This window comes from Pagrus major, chromosome 2 (assembly GCF_040436345.1).
Source record: "Pagrus major chromosome 2, Pma_NU_1.0".
NCBI lineage: Eukaryota > Metazoa > Chordata > Actinopteri > Spariformes > Sparidae > Pagrus > Pagrus major.
Genome location: NC_133216.1, coordinates 6,034,971 through 6,057,561, shown reverse-complemented (window position 1 = coordinate 6,057,561; position 22,591 = coordinate 6,034,971). Strand labels below are relative to the sequence as shown.

General features: G+C 38.1%; 1 protein-coding gene across 1 annotated transcript in view; it reads right to left on the bottom strand.

The window, feature by feature from the left end:
• The window catches only part of cntn5 (contactin 5), a 62,462-nt gene extending 41,024 nt beyond the window's left edge, over positions 1 to 21,438 (bottom strand). Inside the window, exons 1-5 of the mRNA XM_073488252.1 lie at positions 21,270 to 21,438; positions 15,363 to 15,486; positions 15,075 to 15,250; positions 5,911 to 6,006; positions 1,385 to 1,588 (exon numbers count right to left, since the gene is read on the bottom strand). Coding sequence (XP_073344353.1) covers positions 1,385 to 1,588; positions 5,911 to 6,006; positions 15,075 to 15,250; positions 15,363 to 15,486; positions 21,270 to 21,423 — 754 coding nt within the window. The 5' untranslated portion in view covers positions 21,424 to 21,438. The remainder of the gene's footprint in view (positions 1 to 1,384; positions 1,589 to 5,910; positions 6,007 to 15,074; positions 15,251 to 15,362; positions 15,487 to 21,269) is intronic.
• Between the last annotated feature and the right edge of the window lie 1,153 nt (positions 21,439 to 22,591).

Sequence of the window (22,591 nt, the reverse complement as noted above, 5' to 3'; positions counted from 1 at the left end):
AGTGGTGAGCCGCGCACGGATCCAGCTTGAACTGTCTACTATGTAATAATCACTCTCTTTTACTCAGGCACAGATTGCAGTATCTGATTGGTTGGATTCCAATGACTGAGGGGTGTACACAGCAGGGGGGACATTTGGATGTCTGCTGTGAGGTGTGCCAGTGCAATTTTCGGCATTTTAGACACAAATTCACAATATAGGCGGCTGCTGAACACCAAGAGATTTGCAGCGCAAGAGATGCCAAGACATTCTTTGGCATAACAGACCTACAGCTGTAGAGATTTGAATTGGCCATGTTCTGTTGCTTTGCAGGTGAGTGTGCTGTCCTTCAGCCCACATGTCACCACATATCACCACGTGAATTCTGCATTTGTCTTTCATCGGTCACACTGCTGAAAAAATAACATCAGCATAAATAAATCACCGACAGCAGAGTGACCACACGCCCCTCTTACTGTATTTTGCATGCTGGTTAATGAGACACACAAACCAATTTCACATGGTTATGTGTTAAGTGTTATGCATGTCTCCGAGGGCCACTTCATACAAGATTATGCAAATAGAGCGCAGGAATCTTGCTACATTAGAAGGAGTGTAATTCTTAAGAGGTAAAATCGTGTTGCGACATTTGGAGCAAACCTGGTCCAGAGGCACAGAGGCCCTTTCACAGCTTCACTGAGGATGTAATCTCAGTAGCTCTTTGAAACCTTGACAATGACAGGCACCTGTGTGAAGTGATGGACGTTTCCCTGTGTAGTCAGATGTAAAAAAGCCTGTAGGTGAAACCCACACCTGAAACCAACAAACAGCTCCACAGCATGGCTCCTGAGAGGCTAGTACAAAAGAGCAAAATCCCATCCACAGCAAGGGCCATTGATTCAGTTAATTTTATGCTGGAAAATGATTTCCCTGATGGCCAGTTTCACCAAAGCACATTGTGAGTGAAGAAGGCTCCCCACACTAATGTTAAAGCATTGCTCACTATCTATTTACGCTGCGTATGGAATTCATAATGCTCTCCACTAACACGGGTGCTCAGCGGAAAGCAGAAGCCCACCCAACTTTTATTAACCTATCTGATCTCAAAATTTTTCTCCGGACACATTATAAAACAATAAAATCCACCAGCAGAATATAAAACATGCTTTTAGATTTTCATCTGTGCTAAACAAGTTCAGAGGGAGGAAGCACTGTAGTCCATCTAAAAATAAATAACAGAAATACAAATCAAAACATTTTTATACTTTCAAATAAAATGAGAGACGTCCCTGCGATACACTGTATGGTTTATCGAATAAAATCCATTACGTTTGTCTGCAGAGGGCATTCTTACAAATCAGGGCCTATCATGTGTGAGAGGTGTTATAAATCTGAGAGGGCTCACCATCGGTTTTCAGCGTTAGAGGTGTTGGAGGGCTCAGAACCCGAGCGTTCGTCGCCGTGTTCTTCACCAGACAGATGTAACTTCCTACGTCAGAGGGTTGCACCTTCGAGATGTACAGGTTTCCCGTCTCCTGGGAGATGAAGCGCCGACTGTCCTCAGCAACAAAGGAGGGGAACTCGTTGAACACCCAGCTGTATATGATCTCTGAAAAAGTAACAGTGAACATACAGATGAGAAAAATGCAGCACATATTGTTGTGCCTACGTCTACATCCTGGGCATTATATGTACATATCTCTATCCGGAGAAATCTCGGCAAGCCTAGTTTTTATTAAAGACAGAAAAACTGCAACTTTATTACACTTTTTTTCTATAATAATAATAGTCTTATCAGTCAATCCGTGTGGAATATAAGATATGAAGTAGTATTTTTTGTTCACTGAGTTTGTGGCAAAGTATGAACACATAAAATGTTTCTCTGGTCTCACTGCGTTAATGACAGTGCCCCTGAAAAGGTCTAGTTGAAAAGGACGCTCCCCAAACCTGCTGTATTCACAGTTTATCATCAAATTTGCATGCACTCTCTCTCGTAAACAAGCACAGAAGGTCTTTGCCATCATCTGCGTCATCCTCTTTCTCACATCTAGTGGTGTCTCCTTCACCGACTGCAGACACCTCCTGTAACATTAGCGTCCTGGCTATCGTTTGCCACTTCAGCCTGGCTGGGAGCAGCTTTCTGAGCTGACTGAAAAAAGTTGGTCATTATATCATTATTTGCGTCTAAAGCCCTTGCCAGCTCCCTCTGATTCTTTTTCTTTATTTTCTGGCACATCGATTCATGTGCAGGTCCTGGCATTGTGAGTATTTTCACTCCAGCAATAGGTAGTAGTTTAGTTCAGTAAATCTCTCTGGTCTTTTGACATTGCTAAAAAATAAAAATAAAAAAAGACTCATACCACTTCAGGAGATGAAGTTTTCATAATGAAACATGCTACAATACTAAAGCAATAAAAACGTAAAATGTTAATTGTGTTGTTTAAATAAGTAATGGGTAGTATTTTGGGGACAAACCTCTTAATCACTGGCCGCCATGGACCCACCTAGCAGCTGAGCCCCATGCTTCCCCCATAGTCCCCCCTTATGAGCGGCTCTATTCACCGTACAAGAAAGTGCATCTGATGTATCATGCTGAGTATTGCAATGCTCTGAAATTAAGTTATGGTTTGTCACATGCTACCGTTAGAGTGCTATGTATTCTGTTTCGACCAGATTTCAGCCAATGTCAAACAACAAACACTGAGAAAATTATTAACCACCTATAATTGAACTCACCATTGATATTGCCACCACTGTTATTCACCGCTCAATACCAAAGACTCAACAATAATGAAATTAATTTAAAGAATAAGATAATGGGAATGTAAGCAACAAATAATCTGCTTGCTCATCAGTATAAAATGAGTGTGAGTCTATATAAAGTCTGGATAAATAATTACATTTAGCCCCTAAAGATGAAAAAATAACAATGGAACGGGGCCTTAATGAGCCTGTTGTTTGCAGCGATGTTATTTTAATTAATTGGTGATACCATCAGAAAGGTAAAACTGGCGTATGATAACTGGGAATCCAGTGTGGACTGAATCCAGTGAGCTCTGTTGTGTGTTTGTGCACAGGAAAGTATTTCTCTGACTGAATGACTAATAATCTCTGAAAGATTATGAAGCTATTTGCATCTAGGTTGAATCTTTTATATTTTATTCATGAATAACAGTGTGTGATAAAAGTGCAGACTTGGCAGCACAGATGTGCTCGCGTCTTTAGTATTCTTCACAATGCATGCTGATATACAAGAGAAAATTGTTCAAAAAGAAAGATTACACAATTGCTTAGAACAAATTATGTGGGTTTGCAGGAAAAAAGCCAAAAAGTAGAGATGAGCCAGAAGTAGTTTGCAAAGGGAACCTGAATAGGAAAAAAGGAATAATGTGGATGTATGGATGGACTGTGACTCTGATAAACATAAAGCAGACCTTGACAACATGTTGTTTGCTGTGTGTCTATTGTGCACAGTTCTACAGACCCACATCCATCATTATATTAAAAAGAGGTATATCTATCAAACTCAAGGTCGAATGAATCTATTCAGCGTTACCTAAGAATACTTCACAGCTCTTTGATTCTGCATCCATAATATGTCTGTTCTTGAGAAAAAAGAGACGGCTTTATTTTCTTTAGACTATCAATGTCATCTTGGTAAATAATGAATAACTTCCGTTACAAAGGACTTCAGATCTGAAAGATCTGAACTCAATTCAACAGTTGAAGTGAGCTCAGAGTGGCTACAATAAGAAAACTGAATCACAGATGAGTCACCAAAACAAAATGTTGGCAGTTTACGTTTCTGCCAACCATGGATACATCGCTATGGGTCATATCACCTTCAACTGTAAGCAACTGTACTCTGAAAATATATTAAAGCAAACATACAATCTTTATTACAAACAATAATAAACAAAAACACCTGAGTTCTAATACATTTTATTCAAATGTCAGCATACCTTAGCTTCATAAAGGTAAAACACTATCTACCAAAGACACATAAAAGCTGAGCACACGCGCTCAAAGCCATGAAATGGAAAATAATAAACTTTTCACGTCTCAGTGATTCCAAATTATTTTCAGTCATGAGACCTATCTCATTTAAGTTGCACTTTAATGTCTTTGAATCCTACCGCAACCACTTTAACCCAAACATTGTTCAACACTCCCTACACAATCTGAGTTTCAATGGTGACACGCTCTGACTCACCCAGGCATTCATCACACCAGCAAATTTCATGGCTGTGGCATTTAAAAAAAAAAGAAAAAAAAAAAGATTGTTTTAGTTGTTGGAGATCATTTTTCATTGTATGTCAACAATGTTGAAGAAATAAATTATAATCATACCTGTTGTGTATTTGAGCATAAGCTGTAAACATGAAAAATAAGCACAAAAATAAAGGCTCAACAGCCTGCTGAGGCCGGCCTGCCATGTACTAATATATAAGAAGTCAATATTCTAAAAATCTGTATGAGACAAAGCTGGCTGAAGCAACGTTATCTTACTGAAGTCGCAGGATTACTATAAGACCACAGTTTGTATGGATAAATAACCCTGTTAACCAAGGTTGCCTCAATAACTCTGGATTCCACTGAGGTTACACTTTGTGAAAGGGAACAGGAGAGCTTCCAAAACCTTTGATCGCAATTTGGTTTTAAGCATCACTTTGTAGAGCTGATCATGTGTGTCTTTTCTTATTTGTTTACCCTCTTTGGTTCATAAATGCTGATTTGACAACCTCTGCCACATTTAATTTAGCTTTTTCAGAGAACAAAAACAAGAATGCAAATGTTAACAGTATTGCAGTTACTCACTGCAGTGTTACACCACACCAGACTTTTAGTATTGAGGTTATTTAATGGTGTCTGACATAAAGTCCCATTGTTCTACATTGCATCTTTAACGCTTGAGTGATTTAATAACATATTTTTGTAACATGTTCTGTATTGATCCAGCATGTGGGTCTTACAACATGTCATCGTGATTGAAATCTGGGTCAATTTTACAGCTTATGCCAGCAAGACTGTAACAAACCTTATATGACAGAAAATCATTACTTCCATTATGCTGAGCTCACTCCGTGACATCATCTCCAGTGTTTGATTCAATTGTTTTTATGTCAATCACGCTTTTAACCATTCAAGTGTAAACAGTGGTATGTATCGGGGGTTCGACCTGTAAATGCAGTGTAAAAAAATAACACACCTACTTCTGGAGGGAACGCAACAACTGTGCCGTGATCAGTGGAAAACTATGAGGATGAGAATCACCTACACCACTCGCTTTCATCTGTCAATCATTAAGCATTGTTAATCATTAATTGTGTCTCTTTAATCAGCTATACTGTCACTGACTGTCTGGTCCGCTATCGTATCATTGGAAATGGCAGCCAGAAATGGAAGCGGGTGCTGAAGAGCACTTGGCAAACATTCCCATGGGTGCAGTGCAGCGGTACGACAGAGCTGATGCAAACAGAAAGCCTGGATGATTCATGGCTCACATAAGAGCTTACATTAGGAGGACAACTGCAGAGAGGAATATTCAAGATATGCCATTAAAGAGCGGTGTCTATGCTCTTGCTATGTGAAATAATTGGCTGTGTAACATTTCTTTTCATTTCTAATGATCCAGCAAATTTGATCTCTGAGAATCTGTGCTCGGGCTCTGCTGTCGCTGTAACTTATCACGTTATTTGAACAGCATGGATGGATGGACAGGAGAGCGGACGGGTAGAAAAACTAACCATCAAAACACAATGCAATAAATAAATAAATAAATAATGGGAACAATCGCTCACCTTGGCACGGTAATAACTGCTTGTTGTCATAGGGATCGTGATGAATAGTGATGAGTTTATTGACAATCCTAAAAGCAGTGAGGAGAAAAGAACATTCCTTACATCTGTGACTGAAGGTCGAAACTCTTACCTGGTGAATGAGGAGGAGGGGCACACATGAGTACCACACCTTGGCCTTCACGCACAGAAACGCCACCTCTGGTCTTTCCACTGAAAGCGCGGAGATCTGGAAAAGTACACAAAGATAATCTCAGCAAAGTGGTTGTGAGAACGTTTATTTTGTCCTTACAGCCAATTTTCTTCTTATTCATATGATTCATGAATATAAAAAAGAACAAAATGCATCAACAGACTTGAATTTTGTGTTGCATAAGAACATTTTTTTGTCCATTGTTTGATTTTAAATGGTTGTGCTTTGGGATTGGTCATGTGTTCAACACATTTCCTGCAAAGTGATTAACCTTAACGATGGTTAAGAAATGGTTGAGGTTGACATGCTGCGTTGAGGTGATGCATTCTGCCGTCCAAAGGCTGACTGCAGTACTTACACTTTTAGTGATAGTTAAGTTAAATACACTTCCAGTGGTTCATTTTTAGAACTGGTGTCTTGAGAAGAGAATTGCTGCAAACTGAATGAAATTTAGATATTTTCTCAGTTAACATTTGCAGAGCTTTCATGCTGTTTGGAAGTATCAATTATATAAATATATGCACTATAACTAAATAAATGATTACATTAAATCATTCCTGATATGATATCACTTTTTCTAAACAAAACTTGGCATTTTTGTTGAATATATTAATGATGCCGGTTTTGTTTTCCCTGGCTGTAAAGTGGCAGTAAAACAAAGAAGGTTTCATCTGAAATCCCAGAACTGCAGCCTTCTTGAACCAAAAACTGTCTGCTTAATTTCTGGCTGAAGCAAAGCCAAAGTGTGGAAATCAAGCGACAGGCTGCTGACCCAGGGCGGGTCTCTGTGTCTCCACCACTTTCATTTCATCACTTTGAGGGGCACTGTTTACAATTACCCTGGAACTGTTGGATAATTATGCCTCTGAGGTACTTGTGGAACCTGCATTTCGTCTAAATTTCTGGCACATTTAATAATGATCATAGTTCACGGCCCTCATCTTAAAATGTAACACAAAGTCAATTTCCTGTCAAAATGCATTTCCGTATTTTTCAAAACACCAGTGTGGTCTCCTTTTCCTCCCCATTAAAGCACTGAGTTGTATTTTATTTTGGTCACGGAACTATTTCAAACCATTTTATATCAAAAGAAAAGAAGATAAAAGTACACAAAAAATGTGCAAAACAAAAGATTGATTTAAATCATTTAAAAGTCTAAATATTTCATGTGTGATGCTGCACTTTTTCTCAGTAGAATCACCCAGGAGAGTAAGACAACCTGGTTTGAAAGCATCCAATCCACAACACAAATCAATCTCCTATGCCGACCACTCCCTGTGCTTCACACAAGGCAGGTCCAACATTGAACAGACAGTTTATCAGCTCGAGACAATGTGCAACTTGGAGGGTAAAATGTCTGAAATGCAAATGACTGTAGATACCTTGTCTGGCTTCCAATGTTATCTAAAATCAACTATGATTGACTGAAACTTCTACCTGAAATTGATTTCCCCACAGATTGGACTGTTAATTCAATGTTATTTTTCCTTTATTCAAACTGGGGGCTGCTGGATTGTCCGTATTATGATGTGTTTTTATATTGATCCAAGATTTGTTATTTTGTGATTGTACTTATCTTGGACTGCTATGCAAGTGAAACTTAATCCAATCATCTTGGACCATTTTCTATGTGTGACTAGTGTTGATTTATTTTATTTAACAACGTACCACCAGAGCACAGAGATCGAGAGCTGCTGATTGTCACCATGTTCACTATTGATTCACCAGCAGCTGCCACCACTCTGACATATTGTCAGTGTAGCTGCCGTCTTCTTCTGTTTCCTTTTGAATCCAAACATCAGAACAACATAAATAATAAGTTATCATGGATCTATGTTCTCTAATGAAGCTTTAATCCTTTCATGCATGACTCACTTACTACTAAATGTCCACAGCAGTGGACATCATGCATCAATGGCAAAAAATCTGATTCAGGCATAACTTCAGAAAACCAGACAATTTTTTCAACTGAATAAGGGGATAGAAAGACTTTAATCCAGATTTAATTAATATTTTTCTTGCAAATCATTTCACTGTGATTAAAAGAGCATCTGTCAGTTCCAGTGGATTTTTGTCTTACTATTTAATAAAACTGTTCAATAAAACTATTCAAGTGTAAATTATATCATCGTTTTAAATAAAACATACAAAAAAAGGTGGAATCTAAATAGGCAGAATTTACCCTTTAACGCATGTCGTTCACTGGAGTGGACAGATGTGTTTTCATTTAGAGGAAAAAATGTAAATGAAAAATGTAAATTCTGGATAAAACTATTTTCGAACACCTTGCTTAGTTGAAAAATATTTTTTACCAGTCTGGTTTTTCTGAGAAATAAAGGGTTTAACTATTATTCCAGAGGTACTTGGTGTCTCCTCTCTCTTCTGCCATTTTGAACTTATAATGCTGCATCGAACAAGAGTTACAAGATAATAATCAAATGGAATTATGGACAAGGCTTCTGGGGACAAGATAGTTAAAAATGGCTTCCAAATATCTGTCCACTGTAGCTGACATCATGCGTGAAAGGGTTCATGAGAAAATGGACATTAGATTTGCTTTATAGACTTTTCTTTTTTTTTAATAAAGAGCGTAAGTAATGAAATAAATGTGTGAGTAAATAGGTAATTAAACAAATACAGACAGAAACAACTACTGTCTGAGGACCAAAGTACAACAATAGTAATTGCTGACCTAAAACACAACTGTTGTATTCATCAGAAACCAGTAGTGTCTCGCAGATATCCCTTTCCCTTCAATGATTCGAACAAGGCTACTTATTGTGGAAACTCAATTCTTCTCATACTTCTTCATCCTCTAAGTGAAAGCAATTTTCATCTTTATGTGATTTCCATGATAATACTCTATAGAAGCAACTGCTACACGTATAGGATGATAACAATTCAACCGACAGTACAGTATATCCAGTTTGAGCGACCCATTACACTTGTTGAAAACAGCCAGTAATGGGGGAGGTCTTTCCTGGGAAACATCTCTAGGCACATGAGAAATTATACATTTTATATTTCAGGCTACAGCAACACGGGTTGTTGGGAATAAATAAGTCATGTTTAGCGGAAATAGTGGAGAAGAAAAACAGAGAAAGAAAAAAAAGCCACCTACATGAATGTACAATTCTATATGATTGCCATGCGAGAAGTGCATTATAGAAGCAACACAGCGATATTCACCAAACATGCAAATATAAAACAAACAAACAAAGACTAAGCTGGTGTTTCAAAAATAAGACATACATGTAAGAAGCCTTCATATGTTACGGAACCAGGAGATGAGGTTCAAATGAAACTTCAAATGACCTATCATTTCCCTTTGGAAACCACAGTTATGTAAGTGAATCAATATTAATGACTTTTTAATAATGTAAAAACAGCGCAGCCATTAAAGAATCTTCAAAAACTACAAGTCAACATATGTCCGTATAAATGTTTAAAATCCAGAAACGCAGTGATGTAATTTGCAGCAAGCGCAGGAGCAGGTGCTCAATGCAAATTAGTTATTTCAAGATCAGTATGAATTCAATCAATGGGCATTAACGACTGATCATTTCAGATTTGTAGAACATTTTAGAGTGGGGCGTGCGTGTGGGTCTTCCAATGCTCGATTCAAAGCATCCCGTTAATTTCATTACTACTGTACTGCTCAGAGTGGCTCGATACCTGAGCCTCAGCCAGACTCACGTCTGCAGAGAGGGAAGAACTCTTTGGGGAGAAAGATCAGAGGCCTCCTTTCTGCCTGCTGCCTTCAAAGTCACGGCTGAAAAACAGCCCAAGTGTGAGTTCAGCAGCTCAGAATTTCAAAACAAAGAAAGAGAAAGCATCCTACTGAAACATCGCAGGAGCACGGTATATGACCAGTGGATAGAATATGGCAAGCTTTTGACTGAACCTTTCCTCATGCACTTTGGCTGGTCTGTTCTACCTCTTCCCTGACTCCCTGCATGAAACAGGGCTGTGCTCTGTTCGCCAGCTTGACTTAACAACCCTGTGGACCAGAGGGTAAAGTGGAGTGGAACAGGCAGTTTCAACCTTTGGCAAGATTTAGCGTGCCCTCTTTGAAATTATAACAGGTAGTTTGTATTTTGGAGAATAATGTTCACCTTTTAAAACCAAAGGAGCCTGCTGACTGCATGTGATGTCTCACTGTGCACGGATTGTGTAACGCAAGATAATTAAGTTCATTATATTCTAAGTATTAAAAGCAGGTAATTATTTCTTTAAAACACTAATGCTAATGTGGAAAAGAATAGCACCTGTGTATCAGAACTAGTTAAAGTAGTCAACAACTGTGTCAGTGCATGAAACTGTGCAGAGGCAACATGAAAAGAGGGGAAAAAGTTGAGCTCCACGCTGAGTGATAAATGCCCACCATTTGTTATGCTGAAAGAGAGAGGGAAGGTTCTGCATCCCAATGTGTGCTGCAGGGCACCTCTCTTTGTTTCTGTGGCTAGCCTTTTGAAGGGTCGCATTTTAAAGAAATGTAGGCTGGGAACGAGACATTACACATTGATGCTGCTGAATATTTGATCTGCAAAAAAACATGAAGACAAAGTCAGACGACTGTGTCACTTTATATGCAAAACAGCCTCTGATGAAATTAAAAGAAAAACACATTTGGTGAGGGGATGAAATGACTGGATACATTTTCTGAGCACAGCTTGGTGAAATTCAGAAGGCTGCGACATCTATTGAACTCTAATGTCAAGTTAAGCTCACTGATCTTTAACATTCATAATACCTATTGTCTAAACAATAACACTTTAATAATGAGGATACAAATTTAAACGTAACTTTAACTTAAAGCAGTGACTGTATAAGGAACTTTCAAATTGTGTTGATTCTAGCAGCTCCTGTGGACAAAAGTGGTATGAGTACACTGTCTCCTAAGGGAAATGTTTCTTTTATACATAGCTGTTTCAGGATGCAGGACAATGAGATTATATATCTGTGGCTATGTAAGATCAATAACCGTAATATGACGATGGTGAAAAAAAGGAAAACTTGTTTTGGTGTCTGTGCTGTAGCTTCTTTCGTCAGACCCCTCAGTTGATCCTCAGCACTCTGCCATTAATATAATTTAGTTTTATGACTTATCCAACCCTGATACGCTGGAATCCAACCCAGTCATTAGTATTACACTGAGACTGTTTCATAACCAGTTATAAGTTAATTTTAGTATGTTTAAGTAACACTGAACTAATGCATTATGCATAATAATTGAATGCATTAATTAATGCAGGATTTAACCTAAATCCCTGCTCACCATTAACAAATTATGAAGTCACTATCATTGAATGTGATTAGTTCACACCTAATAGATCTTTAGTTAAGGAAAGGTAATTCACAGTTTCACATAACTGCTGTTGTACCAAATTAGCTGGATTCCAGTTACATTTAACTTCAGACCCATGTATATTCTCAGCCTTTCTGAAAGCAGTGCCTGTTTTCATAGAAATATGATGAATATCAAACTGGTCATCAGATGCAAACAGTTACATAAAAAAAATAAAATAAACCTTTATCATGCTGAAATCCAGCTAAATCAAAGCATATCGATTAATGTATAGACTGTGAATTAACATTGCTTAACTGATGATCTAAGTGTGAACTAATCAGGTGAAGTCAAAGTAACTTGATCATTTGTTAAGGTGAACAGAACTCATGACACATCCTGCATTAATTCAGGCATTAAATCATCATGAGTGGTGAACTAGTGCATCATCGCTTACTTTTTGTAACCTTATTATAAAGTATTTCCATCTAAACTATATCCACACATAGAACAAATAATGCTTTCAGTGTTTCTTTAAATTTATGTTGATACTGTGTGTATACTATGTTTGCAAAAAATAATTATTTTTCACACATGGACATTTCTTCAGGTCTAACCACAACAACAGCTGGTGAGATGTGGGATTTGTTGCTGACTCAGTAGTAGAAGTAAGATAGTCACACATGTTTATTCAATGAGTGATACTTTCAGGGCTGTGGCTCCAAACCCCCCAGGCCACAGAGAATATGCTTCTGTGCTGCACTGCAAGAAATGCTGTGATTTGGCAAAAAGAGTTGAATAGTAATGGAAGAATTTGACTTGATTATGAGCTATTTTTTCTTTAATACTTAGAAAACCTGGCACAGTCTGTCTGTGCAGCATCTTTCCACATTACACCCTGTCACGCCCCTCAGCAACAGGATACTGACTGATCCGTCTGTTATTGGAACTAGAAAATCCAATTTTGTGTAAAGGTGCTTAGGCGAAGCTGATGTGTGATAAACAAGTGGCCATCATCTCAGCTGACACACCTGCCAATCAACCAAAAATCATCCCAGACATGTCCGCTGCGTAAGCCTTAATATTCTTGATGACTTCATTCAGTTTTAACATTTCTGCCAAGGCACATATTAGAACAACTGCAATTAGCCAAATAAAAACCACGTTTTTTTAAAGGCGCTAGACCAGGGGCTCTCAAACATAATACTCAAAGATGCACAGCTGATTCTTATTCAAGGTTAGAAGTCCAGAACGATCAGTGATAATGAAATAACATTTAATAAACCCACTTACAACCTAAAGCAACACACATTAAAGTGTAAGACAGAGTCAAAATAGCTCAACTCAATCAGTAAGACTATCTTAATCCATTCATTTACAACTTAATCAGCTGATGATGGACACTCACTCTTTCAGTGAAACCAACCTGATTTCACCACGATTTAAATCAGCTAATCATATTGTTGCTGTCAAACTTTAAGTGGCCCCAAACCCAAACTTTAAGTTTGACAGCAACAACATGACTGGCTGTGCTACTCTCTACTGTTGTCAGCTGTCATTTCAGTGTGAAATCGATGCGATCCTCCTCCACATTCACTTCCAATTTATCATGTCCAGTGCCCAGGTTGAGTTCATCAGAGTTCCACCTCATCACATCCAGATCTCCAACCATTCATCTTCATCCCATCACCACCGCCAGTGTCCAGGCTGCACCAGGGAGGTTTTCATACACTACTCACAACTTCACCTCCCCTCTTAAAATGAAATGGAGTTGCAGGGGGTATTATCACTAATATTTCTCATCTGATTTCATACGTGGCAATAAAAAAAAAAGTATTTACTCAAAATTAAGTCATGAAGTCTCTTTTGATTGAAATGACAACAATGCAATATGTTACTACACTAGTTGCACATTCTCAAATATGTACATTACATATTTACATTAAATATTTATATTTACATACATACATATTCAAAGTGTGATGTGAATATGTGAATGCTCTCAAGCAGTCAACATTGCTATAATGATGTAGAATTAAAGCTACATTCATATCAGGACAGGGTCTATGAATGATCTCCAGCTCACTGTGTTTTCTACGCCACTAACAATTTATTGTTCAACATAAAATTTATTTCAGAATAGAAAATATTACATTTGAATTATTGTACTCATAACTCGAGGTATGGGCTGGGTCCGGACTGACTTGTTGACAGATGTAGACAGACATTCAACTTTGAGAAGCCCAGCCCTAGACTAAGATACTTGTGTAGTTATGTTGGTTGCTGCTCGGCCGACGGTTGTTGAAATGGGATATTATACCCTTCAATATGAAGTCATTCTTTAATCCTTTAAATGTTGTAAAACAGTAAAATATTCAGCAGGACAAATCAGGGCAATTATTTGCACTATATGAGACATCTCTGGTAACATTAGCTTTGTTTTACGTGGGACAGAATGACGCACAACTGTAGTCATCATAGTCAAACAGATAAGGAAGTGAGAGGTTCCTACAGAAACTCAAACTTCAATAAATTAAATGTACAAGGAAGACAGAAAATTGCAAAGCTCCACACTGATTCCATTAAACAAAATCTTTGGCAAAAGACTAGAATCTTACATATTGGCAATGTCAATCTGATGGATAATATAGTGTCAAGCAAATGCACAGTATATGGAAAACTAAAAATAGCTGCTGATGTCTCAGCTTGAAGCTTAGACTAATAGATGAGTGCCTACATGTTACATTGCTCATCTCAGGCGAGTTCAAGTTTTCAGAAAAAAAGATCAAACACATTTTCTTCTTATACTGATTTAAGACTCAAGTGGAGAGAGAGGAGGAGGAAAAGATCTGGACAGTCGAGAGGACAGATGAGGGTTGAGGTGCAGCTTCTGTCCCTCAGAAACTAGCAGCGTTTTCTTTTTCAAGCGTGTCTGTGCTTTACCATCTGGGCAGTTCTGCCTGCCAATGCATTCTGGCTTATATTTAATTTAGGACAGGTCTTCTTCTGACTTCTGTCCACTTTTTTTGCTAACGCTTATATATACTGAACAAACAAAAGAAAAGACAAAAAAAAACTTGGCCTGTTGGCCTGCAGAAAATAGTGCTTTTATGAAACAGAACTCCATTCCTTTTTTTCTCTGTCTACATACTTTCAGGCTAATATAGCCATTTGTTTCCTGAGTAATTTCTGTAACAACTGTAAGTTCCCATAACAACACATGAGACCGTGTACTTTACTTTCTAGCAACAGCTCAGTGAGTGAGGCCGGTAATATCCCCGTAGACATGCCAAAAAGGGCATTATGGTCATTGCTCCCGAGGAAACTGTAGAGAAAACCAACAATGCATTTTCCTCTGAGCATAGTGCCCCTGGCCTCTGTGCGCGTGCTTCCTCTGCCTGTGATGATGTTTTGGAGTTAGTCCAGGGGATTACAAGGGGGAAGAAATGTGCTTTTTGCTCTCATTTACCATTGAGACATGGCATTTGAGGGCGCATACCCTGTTAGCAGAGCAACTCAACAGTATCAGATGGAGCCGGTGGGAACCAAACTCAGCAACAAAACCTTACTGAAGACAGCGTAGTGTTTATTTACCCCTGGAACCAAACAGGTCTATTTTGACTCAGAGAGACAGAGAGCTTGAAGCTAATTATTTGGTTCATAGGAGAGCCGTGTTTGTCACCCCCCAAGGTTGGATTTTTTTTTCCAACGCATACAGAGATTCATCCTGCTGTACAGTGTAAGTGTATATCATATTTATTATTGAGCATGTAGAATTGTAAAGATGTTTAAATGGATAAATAAAAAGTCTACTTACATGCAAACTGTAGAAGAGCATCGCGACTTAGGACGGTCCCAAAGCTGTTTTCTGCTTTACACTGGTACTTCCCATAGTCAGTGATCTCACTTGCATTAGTAATAATGAAGTTTCCATCAATGAAGCTGTAGCGATAATCCGCCTCCGCATCCACTTCGGTCCGATTGACGTACCAACTGATAAATATAAGAAGAATAGCAGATTTTTAATATATTTGATGAAAGACAAGCTAATGAGCTGTGACTGAGTTAGGACTGCAATTAGGACAGAGACAAATATATGTCACACCTGTACGTCGGTGGTGGATTCCCCCGTGCTTCACAGTGCATCACCACTTTCTTTTCATCAGAATCCAAAGGAAAAATAACATCGTCTGGCTCCTGGATGAAAACGGGCCCAAACTCTTCACTTTCTATGAGGGGAAAAAAAGAGACAAAGACAAGATTGATTGCAATTATCACAGCATGAGCACTCATCTGCTTTAAGGTCCAATTACTTTCTCTATTACTCTCTGTTTGATTGGTGTAAGTGTATATTATAGGAAACAAGAGGAATTGAAGATGTACAGCTCCGTAGTGTAATGGAATTATAAACAACAAAATAGACAGTGACAATAACCAGCATGGCATCCTGCAGTACACAACTGATTGTTTGACAGGTGAGAACACAATTGTAATATATTGTATAACTGATGTTCATGTTGTTCAACCAGACGAAGGCCGTGTCAAGTGTTTCTAAAGGAAAGGTAAGAACTTCCCCAGTTACAAGTCATCATTTGTGATCATTCATTTAACCTGGTTGGACAGGATTCATATGGTGAATAATAAATGTTTAGAAATGTCACAAATAGACCGCAATGTTCAAACAAAGTTGCCTAGTGAAATACAACCACATTGGATGAAACATTAGTAAAACACTGTTAGAACATTTGTTCCAACACACCATTTGTCATCTCTTCTCACTGATCTATTTCTGACCTTTTACAGAGTAATTTTCACCATCCTACTGCTGAAAATAGGCAATTTTTTTATTGTCAGGGCAGAAATGTAACAACAACACAATCCTTCCTTTTTTCTGTCAGTCCTCCAACATTGTTTACTACCCTCCTAATAGTCCGTGTCAGGCTTCTGTTCTTTTAAATCAAGCTTTACAGAAAAAAAAAAATGACATTATGGTAAAAACAGGGCTCCAACTGGGATTCAGATATTGGATATTACTTACTGTAGGTAGCTCTTATCTATGGGCATTAATATGCTTGTACTCAATACAGTACACAAATTCATTTGTGTACAGTGCACAAATGAATGTAATAAAACAGACAAAATATTGTGTCCACATGACAACAACAGCTTGTTTCAAATATATATGTCACAGCTGAGAGGATTTTAATTCTAAGAATCATTAATCTTAGTATATAACCACACCAGAAAATTGCCACCCGCGCTGTAGCCACATCACAGGCCGCTCATGTCATGACATAGTGCAAGTTTAAAGTACAGTTTGACATTTTGAGTGTCATTAAGGCACATGGTGCAATTTACTACTGAGTGCTCTGTATTTAGTGGAACAATGTTCATGCTGTTCTTGTGTCTGGAAGGGTGCGGTGCATTATTAGGAGTCAGTAGGCATGGCTCTATATGTAATATGTAATGTTTTGAAGAAGATTTATAATGTCACTACCCAGATGAACGGAGAGAGAGTGGCCTATATAAAACACTGTCAACATCAATCAGTTTGTTACATCAATATATATTAAAACATCTCTGTGAGAAGTGTAAATATATCATTGAAAGATGTCTGACTGGTGTAGAAGGCGTTGCAGTAACATTTATTTAATAAGTAATAGTATATTGCAATTTTGCATGCAAGGCGCCATATAAATCAAGTTTAATTGAATTGAATTGAATGTGGAATGTTGCCGATAGGGGGTTCTTGCCAAAGCTCATTTGCAAACCCTGATTACTTTTTCTATTAAAAAAGGTCACTAGATATCATCATTAACATTACATTAGTTAAGTTAAGCACATAATAAACAGTGACATTATCATACATGTGGGATGGTCATAAAAAATTAATATATAAATTATATACAGCATATGAAATATATGAAATATAAATTACAATATTTACATCATACTACAATACTTTTCACTCACTGGTGCATGATTAGTGATCAGTGACTGCAGGTTTGGTTTGGTTTCAGCTAGTTTGCGTTGTTATTGCGGCTGGTAGGGCATCACAAAAATGTCTTTTAACTGATGATTGAGATGATTGACCGAAAGAAGTTGTGCGCTGCAAACTTGGATTACAATTGTTTGTATAAAGTAACATTTGTGAAATGCTATTTAATACCAACAAGCATGACTACGTTTAAGTGACACTACGTTTAAGTGTCACTGTTTCTTGATCAAGTTGCTCCTGTTGGTGAATTAAAGTGGCTCTTATGTAAGATTTGAACTCCTTGGCACAATTGCGCCCACATATCAATATACATGCTGCTGTAGTATTTTCTGCGTGACAGGCCTTGTTGCACTTCTCGTCTGTTCCTTCAGAGTGCTCGACTCTTTGATCCAGCCCCATGTTAACACAGAAGTGATGCACTTACCGTCGGGGGTTTTCTAGGTATATTGCATCAGACTCTACAAGTTAAAGCTGAATCGTGTGATCTTTAGAAGAACCGTTTCTCTATGAAATTAATTCAGGAGAGATGTAAACTCAGTAAACATATAGTGGTGTGCTCCTTGTGTTTCCATGTGATGCCACAACACAGCAGCTTAAGTCCTCAGAGTATATTGATATTCATGCTGTTTGTTTAAACAGACATCATTTTATAGAGTATTACATTTCTTCTGCAACATACAGCACCTCCAGTCTTAAATACTTCTCACTATTTAAGACTGATCTGATGACAATAAAAGAATCGCCTTTTTCTCAGGGTATGTATAATCTCACCAACCCTTTGTCAGCAATTTACTATTCTGCAGGGAAATAAAAAGCTTTTGAAATAATAACCTAATCAGCGGAGGAAAATGAATCAATATTAAGTTGCAAACCTTGCTGTGCATATGAAGCAAAGCAATTCAGTGCTTGCAGTGTTACTAATCCTAAAAATGGCACTAGATCTCTATATTTCTTCACACATCTCTCTGTCTATCTATCCTTTCATACATCCAATAATACCAGCCTGCTCCACCTGCCCTCGTTTAGCTTGTGGAGTGGACCATGATGTATGATAAAATTATTTCTATTTCAAATGAAACAGTGAGGTTTCTGGGTTTGAGCTTCAGTTTAAATGGAGAGCAAGTGCAAGTACTGTGCCTGCTGATGTCTGTGGGTACATGGGTAGGGTTGGGACAAAATATTGATAGAGCAATATATTGTATTGCTTCCTCTTGCAGTATCATTATCGATACACTGGCGATTTAACAGTCACTACATCCTCCTGCGTCAACTTAATTTAAACACATTGATTTCAGTGAGGCATAATTGTATCCATCCACCAAACATTTTAACTCCAGAACTGTTCTGCCTTTGGCAGTTCGTCTTTTGCCAGTTTATAGCTACTTTACACTGGACTGATAGCACACAAGGACATAGACACGTTGCAGTCAGTGTGTGTGTGATACAAAGGCACCTAGCTAAAAGTCAAGGTACATTTTATACAGTTTCTTCATCTCACTGTCAAATTCGGTGAAAATGACACCGTGATGCAGTGAATAAATACATCACTCCTGCCCTTTGCTTTTTTAGCGGTATTTTGCATTCTTTAGTCCGACAGATATTGTGACGTATTGATCTATATCATGTCATTGTTATTTTGGCCAACGTATAATATATTCTATTGTATTTTGAGGTACTCTGTGCATTTCATTAAATATAATCGCTTCCAGTTCACGTTCAATTTTCCAATTAATTTATTTTGCCTAAAATCAGATGATGAAGTGCAAAAAGGGATACTATTCCCACAATGTTGGCTCTGATGTGGCTGTCACAAACACCCTCAGCTGGCACTTTAACCTGAAAGTTATTGTTTCATTTTAAATCCAGTGTGACGGCGCACAAAGTCAAAACAGAAAAAAAATGTCGTTGTCCTTCCTGACTGCTCTGTAGTTCTGGTTTACAGTTCAGTATCATCTAAATCAATAAATAATATATAGTATACTGCAGAGAGCCATAAGAGGGCTATGCTTTCTGCTTCAGATGACAGGTGGAACCAACCATGGATTAGCTTCATGTCAATATGGTTAATAAATGGACAACTGTAGTACAAGCATCTTATTTCTGCAGGTAATTAACTGTGGTAAAAGCATGACAATGCAATCGGAGGCATCCAGACATTGAGTTGAAAAAGTTAATTATTATTTTCTTTTTTTTAGGACACCTAGTTTTAATTACTCGAGCTGTGTCCTCATATAATATATATTTGTGACCATTTAAAAACATTAAAGGTTTGGATGCAAACACCAGGTTTCAGTGCTTGAGGGCATATGGTCTGTGTATTTTATACACAAACACACACACACACACAAGCATAGACGTAGTTTAAATCACTCAACTTCAAGTGCCATGGCCATCTGTCAGTCACAAAGCCAAAAAAGCAATATCCCCTTTAAGCCACGAAAGGTGCATTACTTTTTGGCATCCATTTCATCCACTGAACATCAATCCAGGCCAGTGGTATAATGCTCTTGTCACCACTGACAATGGAGAGGCATTACTCTCACCTTGGTTATAGAGATGTAAGTCATTTTATGGCTACATAGTGATAATGCTGTCAGAAAGTTAAGAAGACAGAAAGATAGACAGACAAGCACAAAAGAAGACACAGGGAATAAACTGAAACAGAAAAAAAGAAAATAATATGAAAAAAGCAGGTTGTTATTCCTATTTTTTGCCTGCTTTTCATATGATTAACTCATTACTCCCAATGTGCACTGTCCTTTTGCCAATTCAGCAGCTACTTCAGATTTCCATTAATTAAGCACTCCAGATGCAATAAGCACGATGTGATTAATCATATATCATATATTAATCATATATTAAAGTGTCAATGTATCCTCCAGAAATATTCATACTGTGAGTCAGGAAGTGACCCATGTAGATTTATTACAGCTTGTTGCCATGGAGTGTTTGGGATATTAAATCTTCCTTTTGACAAAGATATCCGTCATATCTATAGCTTCTATACTGACAGGAACACAGAGAGAGCGGGATATTGCCGTGATCCCACTTCAATTTCACAAAGGGCACAACCCCGGTCACTGCAGACCATGCACAGTGATGATGGATAGGTGAGATTCATTTCCAGACCAAATCTAAACAGGCAGGAGGCCTTCAGACAGAAAGTGTGACCAGACATGGCAGACTGCTGCAGAAATAGCAAGAAGTACATTCACACCAATCATGTCGGAGAGGTTTATTCAAACCCTTTTTAGCCTGGTTCGTTTCAATAGGTGAGGACAGCGTCATCTGAACTCACGTGGCTCCTCCTGGTCACATGAAGACTGAAAATTTAGATTAAGTGCAAACCCACATGACATCACCCATGGTTGGCCATGTATACATACAGCCATGTATTGAAGAAGACTTGAAACTAGCGACTGAGAAAATAAACTCATTGGGAAACTGTTTACTGCAGGAAAAAAGTCAAGTGAGAAGTAGGGTCATTTTCTCATAAGCTTACATACAATCAGACTTCATTTTGAAACCAGTAGCACGTTTAAGACACTGCCACATTAGCTTCACTTCCCTAAATTTCTGTCCATATGTTATACTGTTAATGGTCAGAACTGATCCAGGGCTAATAACTGGAAATTACACAAAATTGCAAAGTTATCATCACAGAAGGAGGCAGATGTTGACATCTGACATCTACAGTAACAATAACATCTTACAGAAATTCATTTTCAGTGCTCTCTTCTCGTTTTCTTTACAAATGAACACCACAGCTAGTAAATAACAAAAAAAGAGTACACTAGTGCTCATTATCCTTGGCTAAAGCCGCAAAAAAAGAAAATATATATATATGCAGCAGAAAAAGTGAATTGTATAATTAATGAGCTATTTGTGAAGCCGACTTTTATGTACAGTTTGTAAGTGTGAATGTGAACTTTAACAAATCCAAAGCAAAACTTTTCAATTTTGCTTCAGACAAGAGCAAACAAACTGTGGGTTTGACTGCACCATTAGTTTTACCTTCACTTCTGTAGTCCTCCTGAGAGCCGAGCAGACTCAGGGCTGACAGGGGGTGACTGGAGAAAGCAGGCCAGTCAGGAGTGCCCAGCCCACCACTGTGGTGTTGTCGAGGTCTGCTGCGCGAGTTGAGCACTGACGAGCTGTCTGGTTTCATTCGTAATACTGCTGCATATGATATAGGCCGTGCTGCAACAGCTCTTGCGAAGTCTGGGGAAAAAAAGGTGAAACACAGTGAAAAATTGCATCACATATAGTCATGACTTTCAGTAAAACTGGTCTCAAAGGAGACATAAATTTCACCCAAAGAATGGTGTTTTGGATAAATATCAGGAAAAGTACCTATAATCAAAAAGAAACATGCAAATGCTAACTTTGTGCTAATGCTTAAACATCTGGATGTTTCTTGTTTGATAATACATCCTCTTCACATAAACAACCATATAGGTCCACTGTGTAAGTAGCTTATTACGACGCATATTAATGTTTATTGTCAGCTGGCTGTACTTATTATTATGGCAGCAAAGGAGGAAGTCATGTGAAGTAGTATAAAGAAATGAGGACAGGGTGGATGGTCGGGTGAATCAAACACAGGACTTTCATGCAGGAGACGACTGTTCGTGTTTGGTTAGGACATTTTGTAGCTGTTTTTGAGACAACAAAACCAGGTGATTTAAGCCAAAACATGATCTTTTCCAAATCCTGAGTAAATAGTTCTTTGTGCCTAAATCTAACCAGACCATAAGCACAGCATTGCCACAACATAACATTTCAACGAAATATACAAATTTGACATGTCCATGGTCCATGGAAATGTACAATGACAATAATTATTCTTGCAGTTGGGTTGTCTTTACATACACACAGGCCCATTTCTATTAATTCTCTGCAGTATTGTGCTTTTAGTGGTCCAGCCGTCAACTCCTATTAATATAATCCTGAGCCGTTACAGCCTATTGTAACATCTGTAATCTACAGTATTCTCTGTACTGTCATCCTCCTCTTTAAGACGGATAAGCTCAAGTCACTTTCTCATGCTATTGTACGAAGATATTCTTCAACAAACTAGTGTTCTACATGACATAAATCTTACTGAACAGTAAGGCAGACAGCAGAATAAGGAGGTGTCATGATTCAGAGACAGCTCTGAATGAAACAGGTGGGAAAAAAAAAACATAGAAGGCACTCCTACAGTCTGCAGAAAATAAATAGACTGCTGAAAAACATGAGTCTAGTATCTGTGATGTAAGATTTCTGAAGAAAAGTCAGGCAACAAGGTGTAGATTTGGAGCTTTGAAGCCTCAGTGAGCCGATATCTATTCCAC